General features: G+C 57.2%; 4 protein-coding genes across 4 annotated transcripts; 3 read left to right on the top strand and 1 right to left on the bottom strand.

Annotated features, from left to right (window-relative positions):
- Positions 1-1601: 1601 nt before the first annotated feature.
- Positions 1602-4344, bottom strand: BXZ73DRAFT_106788 (uncharacterized protein; the record flags this gene model as incomplete). The annotated part of the gene is made up of 3 exons (XM_048016724.1): positions 1602-2383; positions 2439-2555; positions 4170-4344. The coding sequence occupies 3 exons, from the start codon at positions 4342-4344 to the stop codon at positions 1602-1604; spliced, it is 1074 nt and encodes a 357-aa protein (XP_047872368.1).
- An 8152-nt stretch (positions 4345-12496) lies between these two features.
- On the top strand, positions 12497-13045 carry BXZ73DRAFT_55263 (uncharacterized protein; the record flags this gene model as incomplete). Its single annotated transcript, XM_048021310.1, has 1 exon — positions 12497-13045. A coding segment is annotated over one exon (549 nt), but the record flags the coding sequence as incomplete, so codon positions are not given.
- A 1774-nt stretch (positions 13046-14819) lies between these two features.
- BXZ73DRAFT_55261 (uncharacterized protein) lies at positions 14820-16002 on the top strand (the record flags this gene model as incomplete). The annotated part of the gene is made up of 4 exons (XM_048021309.1): positions 14820-15044; positions 15096-15252; positions 15309-15652; positions 15703-16002. Coding segments are annotated over 4 exons (1026 nt in total), but the record flags the coding sequence as incomplete, so codon positions are not given.
- Positions 16003-18925: 2923 nt separating this feature from the next.
- Positions 18926-20255, top strand: BXZ73DRAFT_106785 (uncharacterized protein; the record flags this gene model as incomplete). Its single annotated transcript, XM_048016723.1, has 2 exons — positions 18926-19004; positions 19057-20255. 2 exons carry the CDS (start codon positions 18926-18928, stop codon positions 20253-20255), a joined length of 1278 nt encoding a protein of 425 aa, XP_047872365.1.

Below are 20255 nucleotides of genomic sequence, written 5' to 3'. Positions count from 1 at the left end.
ACCATACCTCGCTATTTACCACCCTTGGCCTACTAGACGATGCCTCCATCTCCTGCACAACTCCTGCATACTGCATACATGGACCTGTATCGCACTGTACCACCACATTAGGTCTCAGAGCTCGTCTGGGGCTAGCGAGATTGGATTGGATATGAAGACGCAGCGCGAGCAGTTGTGTTTTTCTCGCCCTCGTTTGTGACGTGCAGCATCATATACTCCCTTGAGCATTCCTAAGGCCTAGATCACGAACAGGCGGACGATGGCAACGAACCTCGCCCTGCAGGTCTTCGGGATGACCCCGGCCATCGTGTTGGAGTCGGACGTCGGAGAAGGGCCCACGCCGCGGGCTGCTTTCCATTAGTCCGCGCGGTCTCGTCCTCATTCACCTCCCTCTCGGACCACGGCCCGGGTACTTACTCTTTCGTTGTCGTCGTGTCCCCGGCGGACACAGCCGAACCGATCTAGACGGTCCTCCTGTCAGCGCTGCATGCTCGCCTCTCACTCTCCGCCATCCCGACCCGTCTGCCCGCTCTCTCTCCAACGTAGTGCCCTGATTACACTGTGCACGATGGATGTTTGCGACTCGGCCCGCAGTCCCGTCGCCATCCTCCTCCTCCGGCTGTTCCTCGCCCTGTGCAGCTCTCGGCAGGCACTTCGCCCTCAGCTTCTCTCAGCGCGGCTACACCGTCGTCGCGTTCAGCGCGGATGTCCTTGTTTTCTGGGAGCGCAGCCCGCCCTGTCCTTCTCTCTCTGTCCGCTCGCCCAATTCCTGACACTCCGTCTTGCCTCCCCTATCGTTCCATGCTATGTGCGCGATGCCCTGGGTGCCGCCGACCCCATCGGACCCCGCGGATAAAGCGTTAATGTCCCTAGGTAGCTCACCATGGGATAGTGAAGGAAGCCTCCGGCGCTCTAAGCACGTTCTGGGGGCTCGCGAATGGGTCACTGTCAATGCCTAGGAGCCTATTGCTCCCCCCACCGTCTGACCCTCGCCGCGGACCGCGTGCGCACGCTGCTCTATTCGGTTCTGGTTCGTCATCTCTCTCGTGCTCCCGTGGATCTCCGCGCTGTTACCATTTGCGCTGACCTCCTGCGCCATTTCTTGCACCTGCACCGACTCTATGGAGTCGCTGGCCGCTCAATTTCATCGGGCATATGTCCACGAACGCCCACACGTCCTTGACATTCGCGCGCGGCACGGAACAACACCCGCACAGCGTCCGCATCGAGCCCACAGCCAGCCCCGAAGGCGCATGGCCAATACAGTTGCCGACCTCGTGCGTGCGGACGTCAGCCTGCTCGGCACCTACTCCCTGTCCCGCTGACATGTGCGTCGTGCCTATAGTAGTGAATCATCAGGTGCATCTGTTACCATAGCCTATCAGCAGGTGCGGATGCACCTGTTGATCCGGCCGGCCCGGTTGCGCTCCCCACGCAGCCGCCGGCCACATGGGCGCGACACTGCCCCGAGACGTCCAGATACTGGCGCCTCGGGTCCTGCCACCTGAGCTCACCGTCTCTGACAGTGAGCTCACCTTCCTTTTTGTTTCACACCACACTTTGTATATGATTAGTGATCAAATATATTTATCAGTAAACTACTACACAGGTGGGCTAGCGAGTAATACTACGCCCCACAACAATGTGGAGGCAGAGGCGGAGGTGGGTGCGGGTGGGCGACACGGGCGGATGGGAGCGACGCGGATGGAGGCGGGCAACGCGGGGAGGTTGGCAATACGGGCGCGGAGGCGGTAGGCGGGCGTGGGGGATGTGAGCGTGTGGGACGCGGGCAAGGCGAGCATGTAGGAGGCGAGCGAAGAGGAGGCGCACGCGGAGTAGGGCGACGCGGCCAGGCGAAGGCGCGCCTGGCGCGCGCGGAGGAGGCAGGCAGGCGGGAGGACGCAGGCCAGGCGCAGGTGGATGGCGATGTGGGCGGAGAACGGCAACGCGGAGGAGGGCGACCCGGTGGCGCAGGCGTGGGGGACCCGTGTGAGGCGCAGGCGGACGGCGAGGTGGGTGGAGAAGGGTAACGCGGCGAGGCGGGCGCGGAGGAAGTGGGCGTGGAGGAGGCGGGCGCGGAAGAAGGCGAGGCGGCGACGAGTGACGCAAAGGGGGAGGGCGAGGACGTGGGCGAGACGAGGGCGGACGAGACGAGGGCGAGGCGGAGGCAGGCGACACGGAGGAGGCGACATGGGCTGGAACGACGCGGAGGAGGGGGAGATGAAGGTGGTGGGCAACGCGGCGGCGCAGATGGCCAAGGGGTGGGCGGAGCAGGGCGAGGAGGAAGAGGGCAGCGAGGAGGAGGGCGACGCAAAGGCGGGTGGCGGGGGCGGGCGACGCGGAGGAGGAGAGCGACGGGAGGGTCGGGCGGACGTCCTCAGGCCTGTCATGGCATGGGTGGGCGTTGGGAGTGCAGGAGAACGGAGCGGAGAACTCACTAAAACAAAGGGCCGCGGTACATCGCCGCGGCTCCCATATTCCAATCTCCATATTGAGGACGTCCGCATGGACGTCCTCGCGCGGTGTGTTTGTTGTGAGAGTGGCCGGGAAGGTGACTGAAGGGCGGGGTCGAGGTCGAGGTCGGGAGGTCGGGAGGTCGGGAGGTCGGGAGGTCGGGAGGTCGGTGTCACCTGGTGACACCGGAGTCCAATAGCAGGCGACAGTCGACCATATGGTCGCTATCGTCTACCTGGGCAGAGCGGGGAGGCTGGGGGCGACGAGGGTGGAGGAGGAGGAAGAGGAGGAGGAAGAGGAGGAGGGCAAGGACGGCGAAGGGGACGCGTGGCGTGCATCACAGCCACGCGTTGATGCGCGCCATTCGTCCTTGCCGCCCGCCAAGGCGCGTCTACACGGGCGCGCATCACGGATCACCAGGTGCATCTGTAGCTGCCGATAGGCTATGGCAACAGATGCTCCTGACGATTCACTGCTGCTCATCGTGCGTGCGTCCATTTGGCTTTGCCATCGCTTACATAACGACTTAGGCGTGCTTCTGCTGCACTGCTGATCAGCGAATCGGCGACCTCGCCGGAGTGCGTAAAAGCAAGAGGAATCGCCACGCTCCACGCACTAATACCCTCAGGTGCGCAACCTCGCGGCTTCTCCGCGAGGCCCTCGCGATTCATGCCACGAGGCGTGCACATCGTCACCGTTGACGCGCATGTGGACGCTCGACTCCGAGGTCGGCATTGAAACCGAGGTTGAGTAGACAGTGCTCGGTACTCAGTGACCCGGCGGGCTTCGGGCCTTCTGCAACCCCTGGGCACAGCTGGCGTCATGTAGGGCCCGTCGACTAGCCCGACTTTCCGCCGATCGCGAACCTATAAATCGCGCCTGTGATCCACCGCGGCGCCAGGGGATACCCGTTCCTACAGCTCCTCGTGGACGACGGGATGTGGTCAGTCTCATTGAGCAGCCTTCACAGCAACGCGCAGTTGCTAGTGGACCTATACAAACAGACGCTGCGTGAGTTCACGCACGTGGGGCTAGTGATCAAGACCGAAGAGACGGAAGCGTGCCAGTTCATGAGGAAAAGAACGGATGCAAATCCATCTCTCGACCTCGGGGAGGCATCCTTCACTGGGGACTCACCTTTGCAACCGGTCGAGGTGCTGCGGCACCTGGGCTTCTATCTGAACCGGAAACTAACTTTCCATCACCACGTGCGCGTGTACAGCGGGCGCGCAGCGAGCACGGCCCACTCCTTGGTCATGCTGGGGAATTCAATAAGGGGACACCACCCAGTCAGCGGCGGAAGTGGTACGTGTCGTGCGTCCTCTCCCTGATGACGCACGGCTGTCAGCTGTGGTACCGCCGCAAGGGGATCAAGTAGCACATGGAATACCTGAGAAAAGCGCCGAATACAGCGCTGAAGTGGGTGATCGGTGCGTTCAGAACGTCGCCGGTGGGCGATATGACGATCCTCGCGGGCATCCCTCCCGTGAGATTGAGAAGCTAGTGCGCAGAACGGGGCTCCGACGGCGTTGCACCCGACGCTCGCGGCGCTCCAAGAGCCCTGTGCGTGCAATCAGCTATCCCCAAAGTTAGCTTTTCCAATGGGGGAGAGAGCACCGCAGTCGGAGGACTCACCTCTCGTTCTGGTAGAAGAAGTGGGAACGACTGCACTGAGGACTTTTCCGCGCTCCATGCGGAGACACGCCCCAGCGTACGGACTTCTTTGGCGGACGACTCAAGTGGAACCTTGAGCACCCGAGGAAAGGCGCGGACGAGCTTGAGGCCTGTGTTGAAGGTCAGCTGAAGCCTCGCCTCGAAGAAGCAATGGTGAACAGACGCGCTGTGGTCGTCTTCGTGGATGGAGCTGTATACCCAAAGCCACACTGCCATAGTGGCGCGGCTTTTCGAGCGTAGCATTCGGGTAAGCTCTCCCGACGGCACGGCATTGCGTGCGGAGAGGCGACGTCGTACGACACCGAGATGATGGCGCAGCGGATGGGGCTGGGCTTCGCGACGAAGCTGAGACCATTCACATGGCGGTCGCAGATAATGCCAAGTCAACACTACGAACCATTTTGGACCTAGGACACCGGCATGCACGGCTAATAGCTCGTGTCCGTGATTGTGTGCCGGAAGGTCCGGGAATGGATGGAGAAGGACGAACGGAGACCCATCGTCTTCCATTGTTGTCCGTCACACGTGGGCATCGACTCAGTGGGACGAACGGGTGTACGAAGACGCGAAAGCAGGGGCCGACCTGCCTAGAGCAGCGAACGAACGCTCGCTCGCGCACGCGAAGCAACCTCCTCGCGGTCTGTCATGGGCTTGGTTATACTTCATTGCATCACTCTACATTCTCCATTACTCATTCTTGCTGCGCCTATAACAGCGTCGTTATTGGAGCTCTACTTCTCCTGTCTACAGTAGTACTTAGTCTCCGCATTCGCATTGTCTTATGCTAGCGAGCAACACGGCTCTTTCCCCCGTTTTCGCCCTTCCGCTCCGCGTGCGACCGTCACACGGGCCAACTGAAGTCCGGCTGTAAAAAACAGTACCGCGAGCACAGGGCATACACAGGAAAACACTTAGGGTGTTCGACTCACCTAAACACACCACGAGCGTCGCGCTTGAGGCTCACGGCGTATCAGTGAAGGATTGGATACAGGGTATGATATGTCATTATTGTATGACATAGAGTATAGAGAGACGACATATACTCCGAATGTTATTCTGAAAGTCGGAATTCGAAAAACAGTCGAGGAGTGATTGAGATATGACTTATGGGTCTAGCATGGCAGGTTGTACAGGCTTTCCTCAGTGCCCTAATTGTTACGGTCGCGCGGGCGAGGACTAGCGGGCGCGGAGTCGCGGACAAGAATAGACACCTGTACCTCACATCAATCAGGCCGGCTTAGCCCGTGGCACCGGGGGGGTGGCCCGGGTCAAGTAGACCTGAAACCGTGCTCCCCCGCACGTTTGAATAATTCGTCCAATAAACCCGAGCTGTTTCCCAACAGGGAAGTGCTCGAACGCCCTCCCTCCCAAGTCCCCCAGCCCATCACGTGTCCCCATCCTCCAGATCTCCCATCAGTCCGCGTTATCTCTCCCGCCCCCACCCGCGTTATCTCCCGCGCCCACGCCTACGTTATCTCCCGCGCCGGCGCCGGCGCCGCGCGCCTCCCTGCCCCGCCACCCGTGCTCGCTGTGCCCGACAGTGAGCTCGCTGTCCCTGCACCCTGCCTCCCCCTCCTCTCCGTTTCCCTCCGTTCTTTTTGTAATATACTTGTATTCAAAATGCGCACCTAATGGTACACAATTCGATGGCCACACCTTCCTGGGTGTGCCTGCACTGAGCCCTCAAACCTCCCAAAATGTGTGCAATACAGGAACATATACAAGCACTCAAATTATGGATAAGTCCTGCATCAGATAGTTGTATATGAGAGCTGCTCTATCATAAAATCGCAGGTGGATAGCTAGAGGGGTGCAGGTATGATGTCATATGTTATTTCAGAATGACATACCCCACAGTGACATGGTATATGCATATATCGTCTTATGTACACCCCGAATCGTACCTAGAGGTCATTCAGAGCGCGTTTCAAAAAGAAGCAAGTGAATAAACAATGTCGTGGTGAGGATATGACATATACACAGAAGGGGGAGTTGGCTCGAAAATGCGGCCTTCATATGTTTTTGTGTAGACCTCTGATCACTTCGCATTTTGTTGCATTACGTTTAAATGTATATGTAGAGCTCAGATCGTCGTTTTGGTGCTTATCGGTGAAGGATTGAAAACAGGAAATGGTATGTCATTATTCCATGACATAGAGTATAGCGAGACAGCATGTGCTCCGATTATCATTCTGAATGGCGGAATAGAACGGGGTGTTCTTCTACTCAGCGATGCAGAAGAAATCTTGAAGAATGGTTGAGAAGTGATTGAGATATGCCATATGGGTCCAGAATGGCAGGTTGCACAAGAACGCCCTTGAACCACCTACGCTACTTTGCACACTTCAAGCTCATATGGCATATCTCAATCACTTCTCAACCATTCTTCAAGATTTCTTCTGCATCGCTGAGTAGAAGAACACCCCGTTCTATTCCGCCATTCAGAATGATAATCGGAGCACATGCTGTCTCGCTATACCTATGTCATGGAATAATGACATACCATTTCCTGTTTTCAATCCTTCACCGATAAGCACCAAAACGACGATCTGAGCTCTACATATACATTTAAACGTAATGCAACAAAATGCGAAGTGATCAGAGGTCTACACAAAAACATATGAAGGCCGCATTTTCGAGCCAACTCCCCCTTCTGTGTATATGTCATATCCTCACCACGACATTGTTTATTCACTTGCTTCTTTTTGAAACGCGCTCTGAATGACCTCTAGGTACGATTCGGGGTGTACATAAGACGATATATGCATATACCATGTCACTGTGGGGTATGTCATTCTGAAATAACATATGACATCATACCTGCACCCCTCTAGCTATCCACCTGCGATTTTATGATAGAGCAGCTCTCATATACAACTATCTGATGCAGGACTTATCCATAATTTGAGTGCTTGTATATGTTCCTGTATTGCACACATTTTGGGAGGTTTGAGGGCTCAGTGCAGGCACACCCAGGAAGGTGTGGCCATCGAATTGTGTACCATTAGGTGCGCATTTTGAATACAAGTAATTACAAAAAGAACGGAGGGAAACGGAGAGGAGGGGGAGGCAGGGTGCAGGGACAGCGAGCTCACTGTCGGGCACAGCGAGCACGGGTGGCGGGGCAGGGAGGCGCGCGGCGCCGGCGCCGGCGCGGGAGATAACGTAGGCGTGGGCGCGGGAGATAACGCGGGTGGGGGCGGGAGAGATAACGCGGACTGATGGGAGATCTGGAGGATGGGGACACGTGATGGGCTGGGGGACTTGGGAGGGAGGGCGTTCGAGCACTTCCCTGTTGGGAAACAGCTCGGGTTTATTGGACGAATTATTCAAACGTGCGGGGGAGCACGGTTTCAGGTCTACTTGACCCGGGCCACCCCCCCCGGTGCCACGGGCTAAGCCGGCCTGATTGATGTGAGGTACAGGTGAGGATAGACGCACGCGTGCAGGAGAGGGATGAATTAGGTAGGCGCGGCCGGCGTAGCCGGGTAAGGACTAGTCTTGGCGCCAGACGCCCTGAAGGCGCCCGCGTGGGCTGAGGAGCTCTCTGCACGGGCGCTCACAACATCAACCGGTTTCTCGCTTATCACACAGCTATCATTTTTGTTATCCATGCCTAAGATCACCGTGTAACATCAAGTAAGTACGTCCACTTATACTTTTCCCTCTCCTTGCACCGTTCTAGCACTGTGAGCGCCTGTGCGGGGAGCTCCTCAGAGGGTCTGGAGCCGAAACTAGGGATTACCCGGGAACACTGATTTATGAAAACGTGAGCTGAGCGGGGGCCCATTCGATATCGAGGATCAAGTGGTGTCACGTTAAGTAGTGACATGGGGGTGACAAGCGCGCTTGCCTAGCTGCACTGCACTTGCGCTTCACCTGTTTGCCGCTCCTCAGCGACGAGCGTCCCCATTGCTGCTCCGTCCCCGCTCCTCCTTCTCATCGCTCCGACGGCTCGATGTGGCGAGGGCTGCACTCGAGCCCGTCTGGGACTGCCTTCAACTCTCCGCCTCCGCCACGGTCCTTCCCCAAGGCATCAAGCTCACCGGAACATCGACCACGACAGGCGGCGACGACGACCTCCGGCTGCGGCGTGGTGTCTGGCCGAGCGAGGAAGTGACATACGCTCTGATGGAGGGGCTCGATGCCCTGACCAGTGAGCGTGTGTCATGTTCCTTGCGCGTCCGCGACGACCTCCACGACGAGGGCCACGGTGAAGACGACGGACGGCTCTCCGGTCCACCCCGCCGACCCTCCAGCGTCCCCTCCGACCCTCCAGCACCCCGCCTGCCCCAAGCGCCGTCGCCGACTTACCGCTGCTCTGTGCCACTCCAATGTCCCCGGTCCTTCCCCCAAGGCATCAAGCCCACCGGAACATCGACCACGACCGGCGGCGGCGACGACCTCCGGCTGCGAGGCGTGGTGTCTGGTCGAGCGAGGGAGTAGTACGCGCTCTGATGGAGGGGCTCGATGCCCTGACCAGTGAGCGTGTGCCATGTTCCTTGCACGTCCGCGAAGACCTCCACGACGAGAGCCACGGTGAAGACGACGGCTCCCCCGGTCCACCCCGCGGACCCTCCAGCGTCCCCGCCTGCCCCAAGCACCGTCGTCAACTTACCGCTGCTCTGTGCCACTCCGGTGTCCCCGGTAAGTGCTCTCGTCTTTGTGTTTGCGATCCTTTGTTCAAACGTTCACGCTTCGCCCCCCCTCGTCCCTCCGTTCCCCTCCAGGCCGTCACCATAAACCGGTCTTCGTTTGTCCTCCACCTAGCGCGCGTTTGCCCCGCGAGCGTCGCGACGCACCTCTATGCACCTTTCCATTCGGTACGTTAGGCCTTCTTCCATGTGTGCACCCGGTTGTTCACCCGGCCTCTACCGCTTCCTGCCTGCCCATTACAGCACAGTTATCCCCACCATCATTCTCGTTCGTTGTTCTCCGTGTCTATTTTGCCTGCGTTGCGAGTTTTGCAGCATTGCTTTGTGTTCTGGTCTTCATTGTTGTTAGGGTCTTAGGCAGCTCAGCACACAAAAGCCGTTTCATCTTGAATACAATTTTTCATGCATTATCTACGAGATCCTCGCACGTGTGAAATGATTTGCCGCAAGCTGTTGCCTGTTCACCGTCGTTTCCGTGACCGACTGCACAGAATTTGGGTTGTCGCGTTGCCTGCTCTCGCCAGATGTGCATCCATTTGGAATGTCTGCCATGTACTGCTTTGACTTCTCACCACGACAATCATGTATCGCCAAAGGACACGCGAAAGGTCAGATTTTGACGACTTCATGCTGCTAACGGGATGTTTCTGTTGCGTGATAGGACAACCCCGAAACCTCTTTGCTTCCTTATTGTCTCATAGGTTTGTTTGTTAGTGCGTTCAGATATATGGCCCTACCATTCCACTCAGGGTGCCCTCACCCTCTACATTCCCAATGTCCAGCGACGATGCCCCCGCCCCATCCCGACTTCAGATATCCACAGGAGTGGGGCATTCTGATCGTGTTGAGCTTGAGTTGGATCGCCTCAGACAAGAAGTTCACCAACTGGTATGTTTGTCCGTTGACCATACGCCTACGAACTTCAACTCCCACGAATAGATGTCAAAAAACTTTTCCGCAGAGGTTGTAAAGAACGTAAGCTTCAATCTGACGCCTCATTGATGATGGTCTCTTTGTTCAAGCCAGTTCCAGATGTACGTCTACGCCACAAAAAAGGGGCAAAAACGCAGGCGGTCCTCCAGCCCAGACGATATGAAAGACAATCGTCACGTGAAACGACCGAAAGGAGAAACGATTGCTCGGGTTCGTCTACCACCATGTTGACTATAGGACCATTCTCATTATCCATCATAGATGTTGATACATTTCACTCCGGAACAGCTACAGAAGGTTAGTGCACGGCTCTGCTCACCGAGCTCGTGTAATGACCCATCGCCAGCTCTACTTCAAGCTTGGTTCATTCGGGCCACCGTCCCTCGAGCAGCCCGGCCCCGTTCTTCCCGCACCACCGTCCTTCGAACAACCCGGCCCCGCCGCTCCCCTGCAGCCCGGCCCCGTTCTGCCCGCCGCTCCCCCCCCCCCCCCCCCCCTCGCAGCCCGGCCCCGTTCTCCCGCCCACCTCCTTCGAGCACCCGGCCCCGCCCCCCGCCCCCCGTTCTTCCCGCACCACCTCCCTCGAGCAGCCCGCCCCCCTGCCCCCGTCCCTCGGCAGCCCCGGCCCCCGTTCTGCCCGCCGCTCCTTGGCAGCCTGGCCCCGTTCTTCCCGCACCACCGTCCTTCGACAACCCGGCCCGCCGCTCCCCTGCACCGCCCCTCCCCCCCACCCTCGCAGCCCGCCCCTTCTCCCCCCCCCCCCGGCCCCGCCGCCCCCTGCGCCCCCCCGCCCCCCCCCCGCCCCCCCGCCCCCCTCCGCGCCCCCGTTCTTCCCGCACCACCTCCTCGAGCAGCCCGGCCCCGTTCTTCCTGCACCACCGTCCCTCGAGCAACCCGGCCCCGCCGCTCCCCTGCAGCCCGTCCCCGTTCTGCCCGCCGCTCCTTGGCAGCCCGGCCCTGTTCTTCCCGCACCACCGTCCTTCGAGCAGTCCGGCCCCGCCGCTCCTTTACAGCTCGGGCCCGTTCTGCCTGCCGCTCCTCCGGCCCCGCCACCGTTCTTCAGGCATGCATTACCCACCTCTCCTCCTTGGTCCACAATGTTGCAGTCATGCCCGCTTTTCCAGCGGCACCACCGTCCTTCGGGCGTATGGGTGCTTTATTGCAGGCTTCGCCTCCGGTCGCGCCACCCTTGGGGAAACCTGCCCCCGTGGTGCCCACATATCTTTCGGTCGCACCGCCGTCACATTTCGCCCCCCCAGCCGTGCTGCCGACCTTCAGGGAGAGCGATTCTCATTGGCCGTCCTATTCTGTGCCCTCTTCCAACCCTCCGATGTCTTCGGATCAATCAGACATAGAGATGGGCGAGGACGGTGGCACTCCCTCCCCTGTAGTCGCTCCCGAAGCCGAGGTCGCCCATTCAATCCAGATGAAAATGCCTGGAGAGGGCAGCACTGGGTCACCACCACATGTACCACGTACTGCCTGTAATGTTTTTCCATTAGTTGGCGCGTCTCAGGGCTTCCCAATCGATAACCCCAAGGGCAAGTTTAAAGCTTCCCATCGCAAATCCAACCGCCCCGATACTCACGGTCGCAGAGGACACACGGCCACTGACAGCGAAGCCGACCAACCCGAAATACACAACAATGGCGATGATGGCGAAGTATGTGCTTTTGTTCGATCGGTTTGGTCTGTGCTTCTGAGCTGACAGGAAATACATTCATAGCGTTCAGAAGAAACTCCTACATGGGCCACAAAGCTTATGGAATTCATCGAAGGCATTGCCGCACAGACGAGTCTCGTTGCTACAACAGTAATTTCGACACGAAAGGACGTGGCTATTGTCAGGTGAGCATGTTGCTGTCATGTTTTTTTTCCTGACTACTCACCTCGAGCAGTCATCGTATCGATTCAGTTGACGAACGCATAGACGAGCTTATCGCTAGCGATCGCGTCAATGACGTGTCAAGCACCATGACACCCCAGGCAAAAAAAGCGGGTCGCCCATCGAAGTCGTCGCCGCAAAAGTGGCCGCCGAATCGGCAGAGCGAGAAAGATATTGTTTCGTCCTGTTCACCGCCCTCTCGTACACGACGAAAGAAGGCCCCTTCGATGGACGATCTAGTCATCATCCCGTTTGACCAACCGGACACACCAGTGGTACGGCAACAGGAGAAGGCGAAGCTACTCACTCTGCAGGTATGGCTGTTTCAACGTGCCATTAGGCCATGCTCACACATCAATCGCATGCAGAGAGCAGTCCGTATGCACGTCGCGGAGCTGTTCGGCGAAAAATCCCCTGAAGAGCTCGCTGACCAGACGGTATCTGATGAAGCGAAGCGAGACTTCCAAAGACGACGGGACTCGTACTTCACAAGAGACACTTTCCAGGTGGATTTCGACGAAAACCAATCTTTGCAACGTTCAAAAAGCTCCCGCTTCAGCTGGAACGAAGGTGCCAAGAAATTTTTCGTCGCGGATGCCTTGAGCGAACTCGCTGGTACTCCGACTGCATCCGTAGTCACAGCAACGTACCTTACTGTGAACTGCGTCGAGGCTGCTTACGACAAGATCATACGCTCATACAGAGATAAAATTTCGGCAGCGAAGAAGAACAGGACCAAACCTGAAGAAGAACTGATTCGGAAGAAAGCCCGAATAACATCACGGCGTGGCACGGTGCGCATACCACCCCAACGTCGTTTCATTTCGTTGACATTATTGTGTAGCTTCGTACGTCGCGCTACAACACTGCGTCCGAATCTGCCAGAATTTCGAAGCGCCATGTGAAGCTCATACTCCGCATTCCTGCGAAATGCATGAGCGACGATGAGTCGGCTTACGAGGATTCGGTGGATCCACATGATGGGAAGAAGACACAACATCTGATCTTCCCTCCGCAGTTCAACATCGTGAATGCCTCCTGGATGAGTGAAGAATTGCGCAATCTCCTCCACTCTATCGATTACGTGGCCCGCACGGGGCACAGGAAGGGGGGAAGTGTACCACGCAAGAGAGCACTGCCGACATCGGGTGCTAATGAGGTCGACAAGGAGGCTCCTCGAGGTCTTCCTAAGTCCTGCTACGATCCCGCATGGCTACGATCTCTGAACGATGGTGAGAAAGACGGACTGAAAATGGGTGACGCGCCCTATGATTTCTCGCTCTATGATGAGCCCAACAGACAAGTCGGCGACTATCCGTGGCCATATTTAGGGGAAGACAACGATTCCGATAGCAAAGACAGCGATTCCGATGGCAATAATGAGGAAGAAGACTTCACGGAAGGTGGGGGTATTAGCCTCGTCGTGCATGCCGATGCTAATTGAGACACTTTTAGATATGAACTTTTAGTCCCCAGCGCTGGCGCTATTCCGGTCCACCTGCAGACACCTCAGGGCGCAGACCTACGATGGCTGAGTGTCCATAGAGCCTCCCGACCACACCATTATCTCTGTCTTAAATGCGCTGATACGTCCCTGTCTTCCTGCTTCGGCTACTTCTCTTCCTCTTCGTGTAAAATCCTTTCGTACCTGCATCAATCTTCCCTCACAGTCCTTTGACGCAATCTATGACGCAATGCACTCCTCATAATATTGGCTCGTTTCTCACACTGTTCATGCGTCTACTTTTATCATAACAATTGTGCGCATCGTACCAAACTACCTCCGGTGCGAACTAACAACAACCGCGCCTCTACCAATCCACGCGCCGTACCACCCGTGCTCCGACGGTGAGACCACGGCGCGCCCGTTCGAACATCGTCGAAACAGCAGGGCCGAGCCGGAGTGAATGCGTATGGCCGCGGCTGAAGGGTGACGGTTGTCAGCGTAGTCGCAGTCACTTAAAGCCACATACGAACGCAACGAGGACGCGTTTAGGCGGATGTCGAGCTCTCCGACGCACGGCGACCACGCTCAGACGAAGGGGAGGGCGGATGACCTGCTTACAGACGACTTTCTCGGACAGCCCGCTGGCGGCTGGCCTGTCTGCTCTATGCAATTGCGCGTGGAGGAAAAGACGCACGTGATCTCCATGCGCTGGACACGAGGGCGGTGATGATGTGGCATAATAATTAATAAATACGACCCGCCCACCTCTTGTCTGGTTGCCACGTCATAGCTCCTCTCTTGTTCGATTCTCGCTGCCCTTTGATCCAGCAAAATCTCATGATCTCGCAGACTGTTCCGTGTTGCGAACTGCGAAGTTCCAAGGATTTGGTCGCCTTTCAGGGGTTTCCATCTTGTATGGAATGTGCCTCCAACGATCCTGATGGCTGTCGCTTTCAAGGTCGGTATTGTACGTATCTGGATGTTACGACAAATCCTCATCACATTCCATCTCCCAGATTATCGACACGTAGATGGCGAAGAAGTCCTGTTTCACCACACGCACAGCAATGACCCGCACTTTGCAAGAAAATTTGATCGACCGCCGAACAAGTTGGACGTTGGAGCAGTTTGTGTGAGTTCCTGAATGAGCCAGTATTTTGAGTCTCTCTTACGTGAAAGTATCGTCCAGACCGTTGTCATCAAACATCTACTCCCAGTTCTCAAAGCAGAGCTCGATCACATCGGTGGAGTAGCACACAATTACTTCAGGATCGATCCTGCAGTCCTGGTAACCTGCGGTGAGTCCGTCACTATCATGCACCACTGTGATTAATGTTCCCTTGATCCGTAGATGGGTGCTGTGGTGCGCTGTTCGCGCAATCCTGGCAGTGTATAACATGTGGAGCGGAGCTGTGTATTGGCTGCTTCAATCGCCTCCCTTTAGAGGTAATACAACGCTCAAAGATTCGCCTTATCTCGCTCATCACCGCCATTGTCTTCAGTCTCCCGGCATCCTGAAAGATGCCCTGACATGTACCGCTGAACGCTCGCCCTCACACGCTCAGAGCCATTTTCGCCCATACACCCAGTTTACGGAAGAGGAGCTCACCAAGTTGATCGAAGATATGGAAAATCAAGTTCCGGTACTTGACAGGTGACTCGTTCCCAATATGTGTGGCGCCATGTTGACCCTAGTAGTCCAGTGCCTGAAGCTCAGCATCCTACAGACGGAACGCCGTTATGGTGCTCCCTAACATCAAACAAGTCGGAGTTCATGGCGCAGTGGAGTCCCAGCTTCCCCATGATCGTGACTGGATTGGATGGTAGACTGGGCCGAGAATGGGGCCCCGACCGGTTGATCTCTGAGTTCGGCCACCTTGATGTCACGCTTATAGATTGTACAACCGGTGAGGAGCGCAGTCGACCTTGGAAGGCCAAAACATTTTTGAAGACTCTTCGCAATGGCGACACTTCGAAGGGGGTATTCAAGGTCAAGGTGAGCGATTACCATATGCTCCATCTAGGCAACTCACACATCTCCTTTCAGGATTTTCCTCCCAATGCACACTTCAGAGACCTGTTGCCAGGTTTTTACTCGGATTTGAAGATGATGCTCCCTGGGCCGTTCAGAGATGTTGCGGCTGTGGATGGTGTCAGGAACCTCTCCGCTCACTATCCCCTCAATGGGAATGCGCCGGATCTCGGTAATGTTGACATGCTCTGGGGCCTGAAGTACATGTTGAAACTGATCATGTAACAGGGCCCAAATTCTACATCGCACAACACAATCCGGATTCGACCTCGAGGATGGGGACCACGAACCTCCATCTCGATGTCACGAGTGCTATCAATATCATGCTGTGGTCTCTCGGCACCGGGGTTGGCGCCGTTTGGACCCTGTTCAGTCCTCAAAGCCTACTCGCGCTCCGCGGATACATGCGCTCAGTATTTTCTCATCTTCAAGGGGCAGATCCTATTCACAGTCAAAGTTGCTTTTTGACTAAGGACATGCTCGATGAGCTGAAATCTCAGGGGGTCGACTACGTAGTGGTCGAACAGCACGTAGGCACTGCCGTTTGGATACCAGCTGGCTGGGCTCACCAGGTGAATGGACATTGAACACAGTATACGCACCTGAACGCTGACGACACCAGGTCATCAATAGTCAGAGCTCTATCAAGGCGGCCTGGGACTTTCTGTCTACAGATAGTGTCCAGTCATCCTTCAACTTGCTGTCAGAGCAGGCAGAATATCGACGCTGGAACTCGGGTCATCCGGCTGATGTGCTTCAGCTGCATAACATGTTGTACTATGCGTGGCTCTCTGTCTCGAATTTCCCACCTGGAGACACATACAGCAGTAGGTCCCATTCCCTTGACGGTCGGCATCTAGTAATGTTCTTCCAGGTACCAGTGGTTTCGATCGCGTGCATGACACACAAGAGGCTCCGGTGACTTACGCACGATCTCATGCGCTAACATAGTGTGGGCGTGCTGACTTTGTTGAATCGCAGCAGCCCTCAGGCTTCAACAAGAGAGCCGCGCCGGAAGCTACGAGTAGGCGACGGAACAAGAGGGTGAAACACTTGCCGACGATCCTGGACGGCAAATTGATCAACACCATGTCAGCGTATAAGAGCGCCATGAAACAGAAGATCCAAGAGCAAGGTGGTGGCCCACTGCCGGGAAATCGAACCAATCACAAGTGCCACTGGTGCGGTGCAAGTGGTTTGTTAAGAACAGGTGTGCTGGACCATATGTGAGTGAGCCACGCGCATAGAGGGTTTTTCATCGCTCCAACACATGCACAGGGCTACCAAGCACGTGGGAGTTATGAACGAACAGATCTACCTCCATCTGTTTGATCCCTGTGTTGCTCTTGATGAGTTCAACTCCCGGCTGGAGCTTGCTTACCCGGTCAAGAGGTTCGTTGTCTCTCTCCAACTTGGTTGCACCTATAGCTCAAACTTTCTAGGGAGTTGCGGCGCGTTGGTACCTCAACTGACTGAGTATGCGTGGTTGCCGTTGATGGGTACTTTCTGCCTCGGTACACCTCCGCTCGTATATACACCTACTCGTGCCTGCCCCGATGACCACTATCGCTTGTCGTCGGTGATATGTATCCACCGCCGCTGGTACGTGCACGCGTCCGTCAGACGCCCGCGCGAGCTCCGCGCCCGAGCCCACTGTACATCCTCGTCCCTCGTCTCTACGGCACGCCACACCGACCCTCGCGATCGTTCCGGCTTCATGTTTAGCCACACATCCACACGCGTTTCTTCTCCTTTTCGTCCCCTCGAATACCTCATTCCACGGCCTCCATGGTCAGCCCCACTCGTTGCCCCGCTCCGCCACTTGTTTCTCACATCTTCAGCTGCTCGCCATGAAACTCTGACTCGTAGATACGTTTTGGGTGTTTGTTTCGGTCGTAGTCACGCTCTCGCGCAGGCCACATTCGCATGCATTTAGAATCGACTCGCGCTGCATGCTATCTAGTTCATTTTCCTCGCAATCCTGTGTGTGCATTGTGTGCTCACTCCTCGACTTCGCCTCTACTCGACCTCGTATCGTCTCATATCATCTTCGTCGCTCATCGTCATCGTACTCGCCGCCTATCGCCCATCGCCCATCGCCCGTGCGCGCCCCCTCGTCCGCTGATACGCACCCAGCTCCGCTGAGCGCGTATGTATACTGTACGTCCGGCGCTCGTTATGTCCTCATCCGCGCATTACCATCCCGACCACCTCCGCTGTTGCTGTTGCTACACTGCTTACATACGCACTAGTATATCTACTGTAGCTCGCCGTCGTCGCAATACAGCTTCCCTCGTCCGGTTTGGTGCCGGAGAGCGTCGTCTCACCCCAGTTCCCGTCTGTCTTTGGCCCGTGTGTCAGTCTAGTCTCCGTCTCCGTCTCCTTGTTTCGTCTCCGCCCACGTCCTATCTTCCGCCTCTCTTCCTCTTCTCGGTGCTTCCCACTGGCGATCCTCTTCCACTCGCACACCGTAGCTGATGATGGAGATGATGATGGATCCGTGCCAGAGCTCGTTACCTACACGCGTAGTGCTAAGTACGTTCAGTAATCGGAACGGGACGGCGGCTATCCCGCGTTCGGTTGACGCCGTAGTGGCACGGGACCACGGCCTGAGCCAGTGTGGTGAGTCGCACACCGTAGCGCAACCCCCGCGTTGCCCTGCACATCACCGCGTCTATCGCCTCTCTGCTTCTCTTCCTCTCCTGTCCTCCGCGTTCGCGAATTCCGTCCCCTGGTGCTCGTTCACTCGTCCGACTTCCCGCGTCTCACGCCTACACGGACTCGACCTCGGCCCTCACCCCTTGCAACTCTTACCGGTGTTAGCATCATATCATCGGACGTTTACTACGTGATGGGATGCTAACGCCGGGAGGCGCGCGAAAGGGGATGAGAAGGGGATCGCGTGCGTGCTCATCGAGCTTATACTGCGGACAATTGGCCCGGCGCGAGTGGAGAAGACGAGCGCGTGAAGGAGTGGGATGAAACGCGCTGCGCGCGGGGACGATCTGGAGGACAGCAGGACGGCTGAGGCGAGGACGGTGGCGGAAGACCGATATGGGGAAGGCGCGCGCGAGCGGCGTGGTGGTGGTGGTGGTGGTGGCGACGTCTCGAACTCGTAGGGGGGTGCGTGTGTCGATGCGCGCTGCGTGAGGTAGTGGACTTGAGCCGGATGATTTGGTACGAGGCGTGCCGCGCGGCATGCGCATCATCGGCCCGCGCGAGCGACAACACGTGTGCGCAGCACTCCCGTCCTCGCTGCTCCTCCATGTGCGCGCGGCCCCGCGCTGCACACCTGCTGGCTGTGAACACGAACATAGCAAGCGCAGTAGCACCCACGCCGTATCTATTGGCCGGACGCGTACCGCACATAATGCGATCACAGTTGAACGTTGAGTGGCACGTCGCCCTGAAGGCATGCAACCGCAGGCAGCATGAGAAAGGAATCACGATGATCAGGCGCTGCCCACCGCATGCTGTCCGCGGAGTTCCGATCGAGCGGCGGACCCCTCCGATACTTCGACTTTCAGTGCTCCGATTTCGGGAAGCAGACCTCCCGAGCGTCGACTGTGCTGTAAGTACTGCAATTTTACCGAAGGCTCGGCACAGAGCGACTTGGAGACCACAGATCCATATGACCGAGTTCGCGTGGCGCATCTTCTGGCTCCGGAAAGAGCGGAGAAGGCATGTGAACTCTGCCACTTGCGAATCAAAGGCGTTTGAACACATGGCGTTGGGCAAAACGCGTGCCCCCTCTCCTTTGTGCCTTATGCCACTCCTAGCGCGGCATATCTTCGAAACGATGCCGGCGCTCCAGCCCACCCATCAGCTGCCCCTTACACCCCATCATGCCCACCCTCTTCGACCTCGCCGAAGAACTGGCACGAGACCGCACAGCAGAAGCAAGCGGCGATCCAGAAGACAGAGGTACGAGTTACTTACGTGGGCCACAATAACATGGTTCTTACTGCCCGAGTAGATCTTCATTGGAATGGAGACATCGCGAGATACAACCCGGCCCGGGACCCTGCTCTTACGAACTCGTTCACAGCTCTCTTCTCGAATCCGGCATACTGGGGCTCTCACCAAAGCGAAGTGCTGAAATATCCACTTGCTTTTCCCGACTCCTCGCTCGCTCGAGGCCCTCTCCCTCTCCCCATATCATGTTGCTGGAACCACCGCGATCAAGATGAGCTCTCAGGCGAACTCATCGTTCCACTCGCCGGTCCACTTATCGTTGTCAAACACGGCCACTGCGCCCACCCGGAGGATACTCTACGCTTCCGATCCATTCTCCCGTGCCTCATGCAGACCGTCTTTACTTTTGAGGGCGAGGAAGGGCTCCCCGCGCGGACCTTCGAGGCCAGGTCTTGGGAGGACGTCCTCTCAGATGAGACCTTCAGCGTACCCGTCCCTCCTCCGCTCAGGAACGCCATCGCGCTGTACATCCGTGACGACCCAGAACACGCGCTCACTCGATATCTCCTTAATCGTGCCCACTTCGATCTAGGACGATTCCTATCCTTCTCCGTCTACCCGAACCCCGGTCCATCTTCCTTCGCGACCCCGTGGAAAATATTCGTCATCCTGGGGCAAGATCTCCTCCATGGTCAGCCGTCTTTCAACGAGGTGGTCCGTATCCGGGACGCAGTTCTGACCGAGTTCCTCCAACGCCTGCGGAACGACGATCATTTCCGGGACTGTGCGCTCCGGCTCATGGCCGCCCACCAACTCCCGGACCTGGAGCTCATCACCATTGAGCAATTCCTCCGCACGATCCACATCCAGCCTGTCGAACTCGGGGATCGTGACGACAATGGCCCGTTCGGCCTCCTTCTCTTGGCACTCCCCTTCACCATAGTCATGCACTCTTTCCTCGTTCTCCTCATGAAACGCGCCATCTGCGGAGGGCGCACCTCGACCACGCAAGTAGATGGGGTGGAGATGACTCTGTACGAGGACAATAGCCCGCACCCCATCATTCACTGCTGTGCATGCGGATCGGACCTTCATCTCCAAAGCCACTGCCCCCTTACGACTGCCCCCTCGTGGTCGGGGTTCCGCCCTCCAGCACAGGGAATGCCGAACGCTGTATCGTACCACGGCCCCGTCGAGGACATGGTGACCGCGCACGAGTGCTGGGCCAACTTGTTCCTACCAGACTTTCTCCGAAACTAG

The sequence above is a fragment of the Epithele typhae genome (genome assembly GCF_022376455.1).
Source record: "Epithele typhae strain CBS 203.58 chromosome Unknown BXZ73scaffold_91, whole genome shotgun sequence".
In the NCBI taxonomy this organism is placed as follows: Eukaryota; Fungi; Basidiomycota; class Agaricomycetes; order Polyporales; family Epitheliaceae; genus Epithele; species Epithele typhae.
This window is presented reverse-complemented; position numbering and strand designations above follow the sequence as displayed.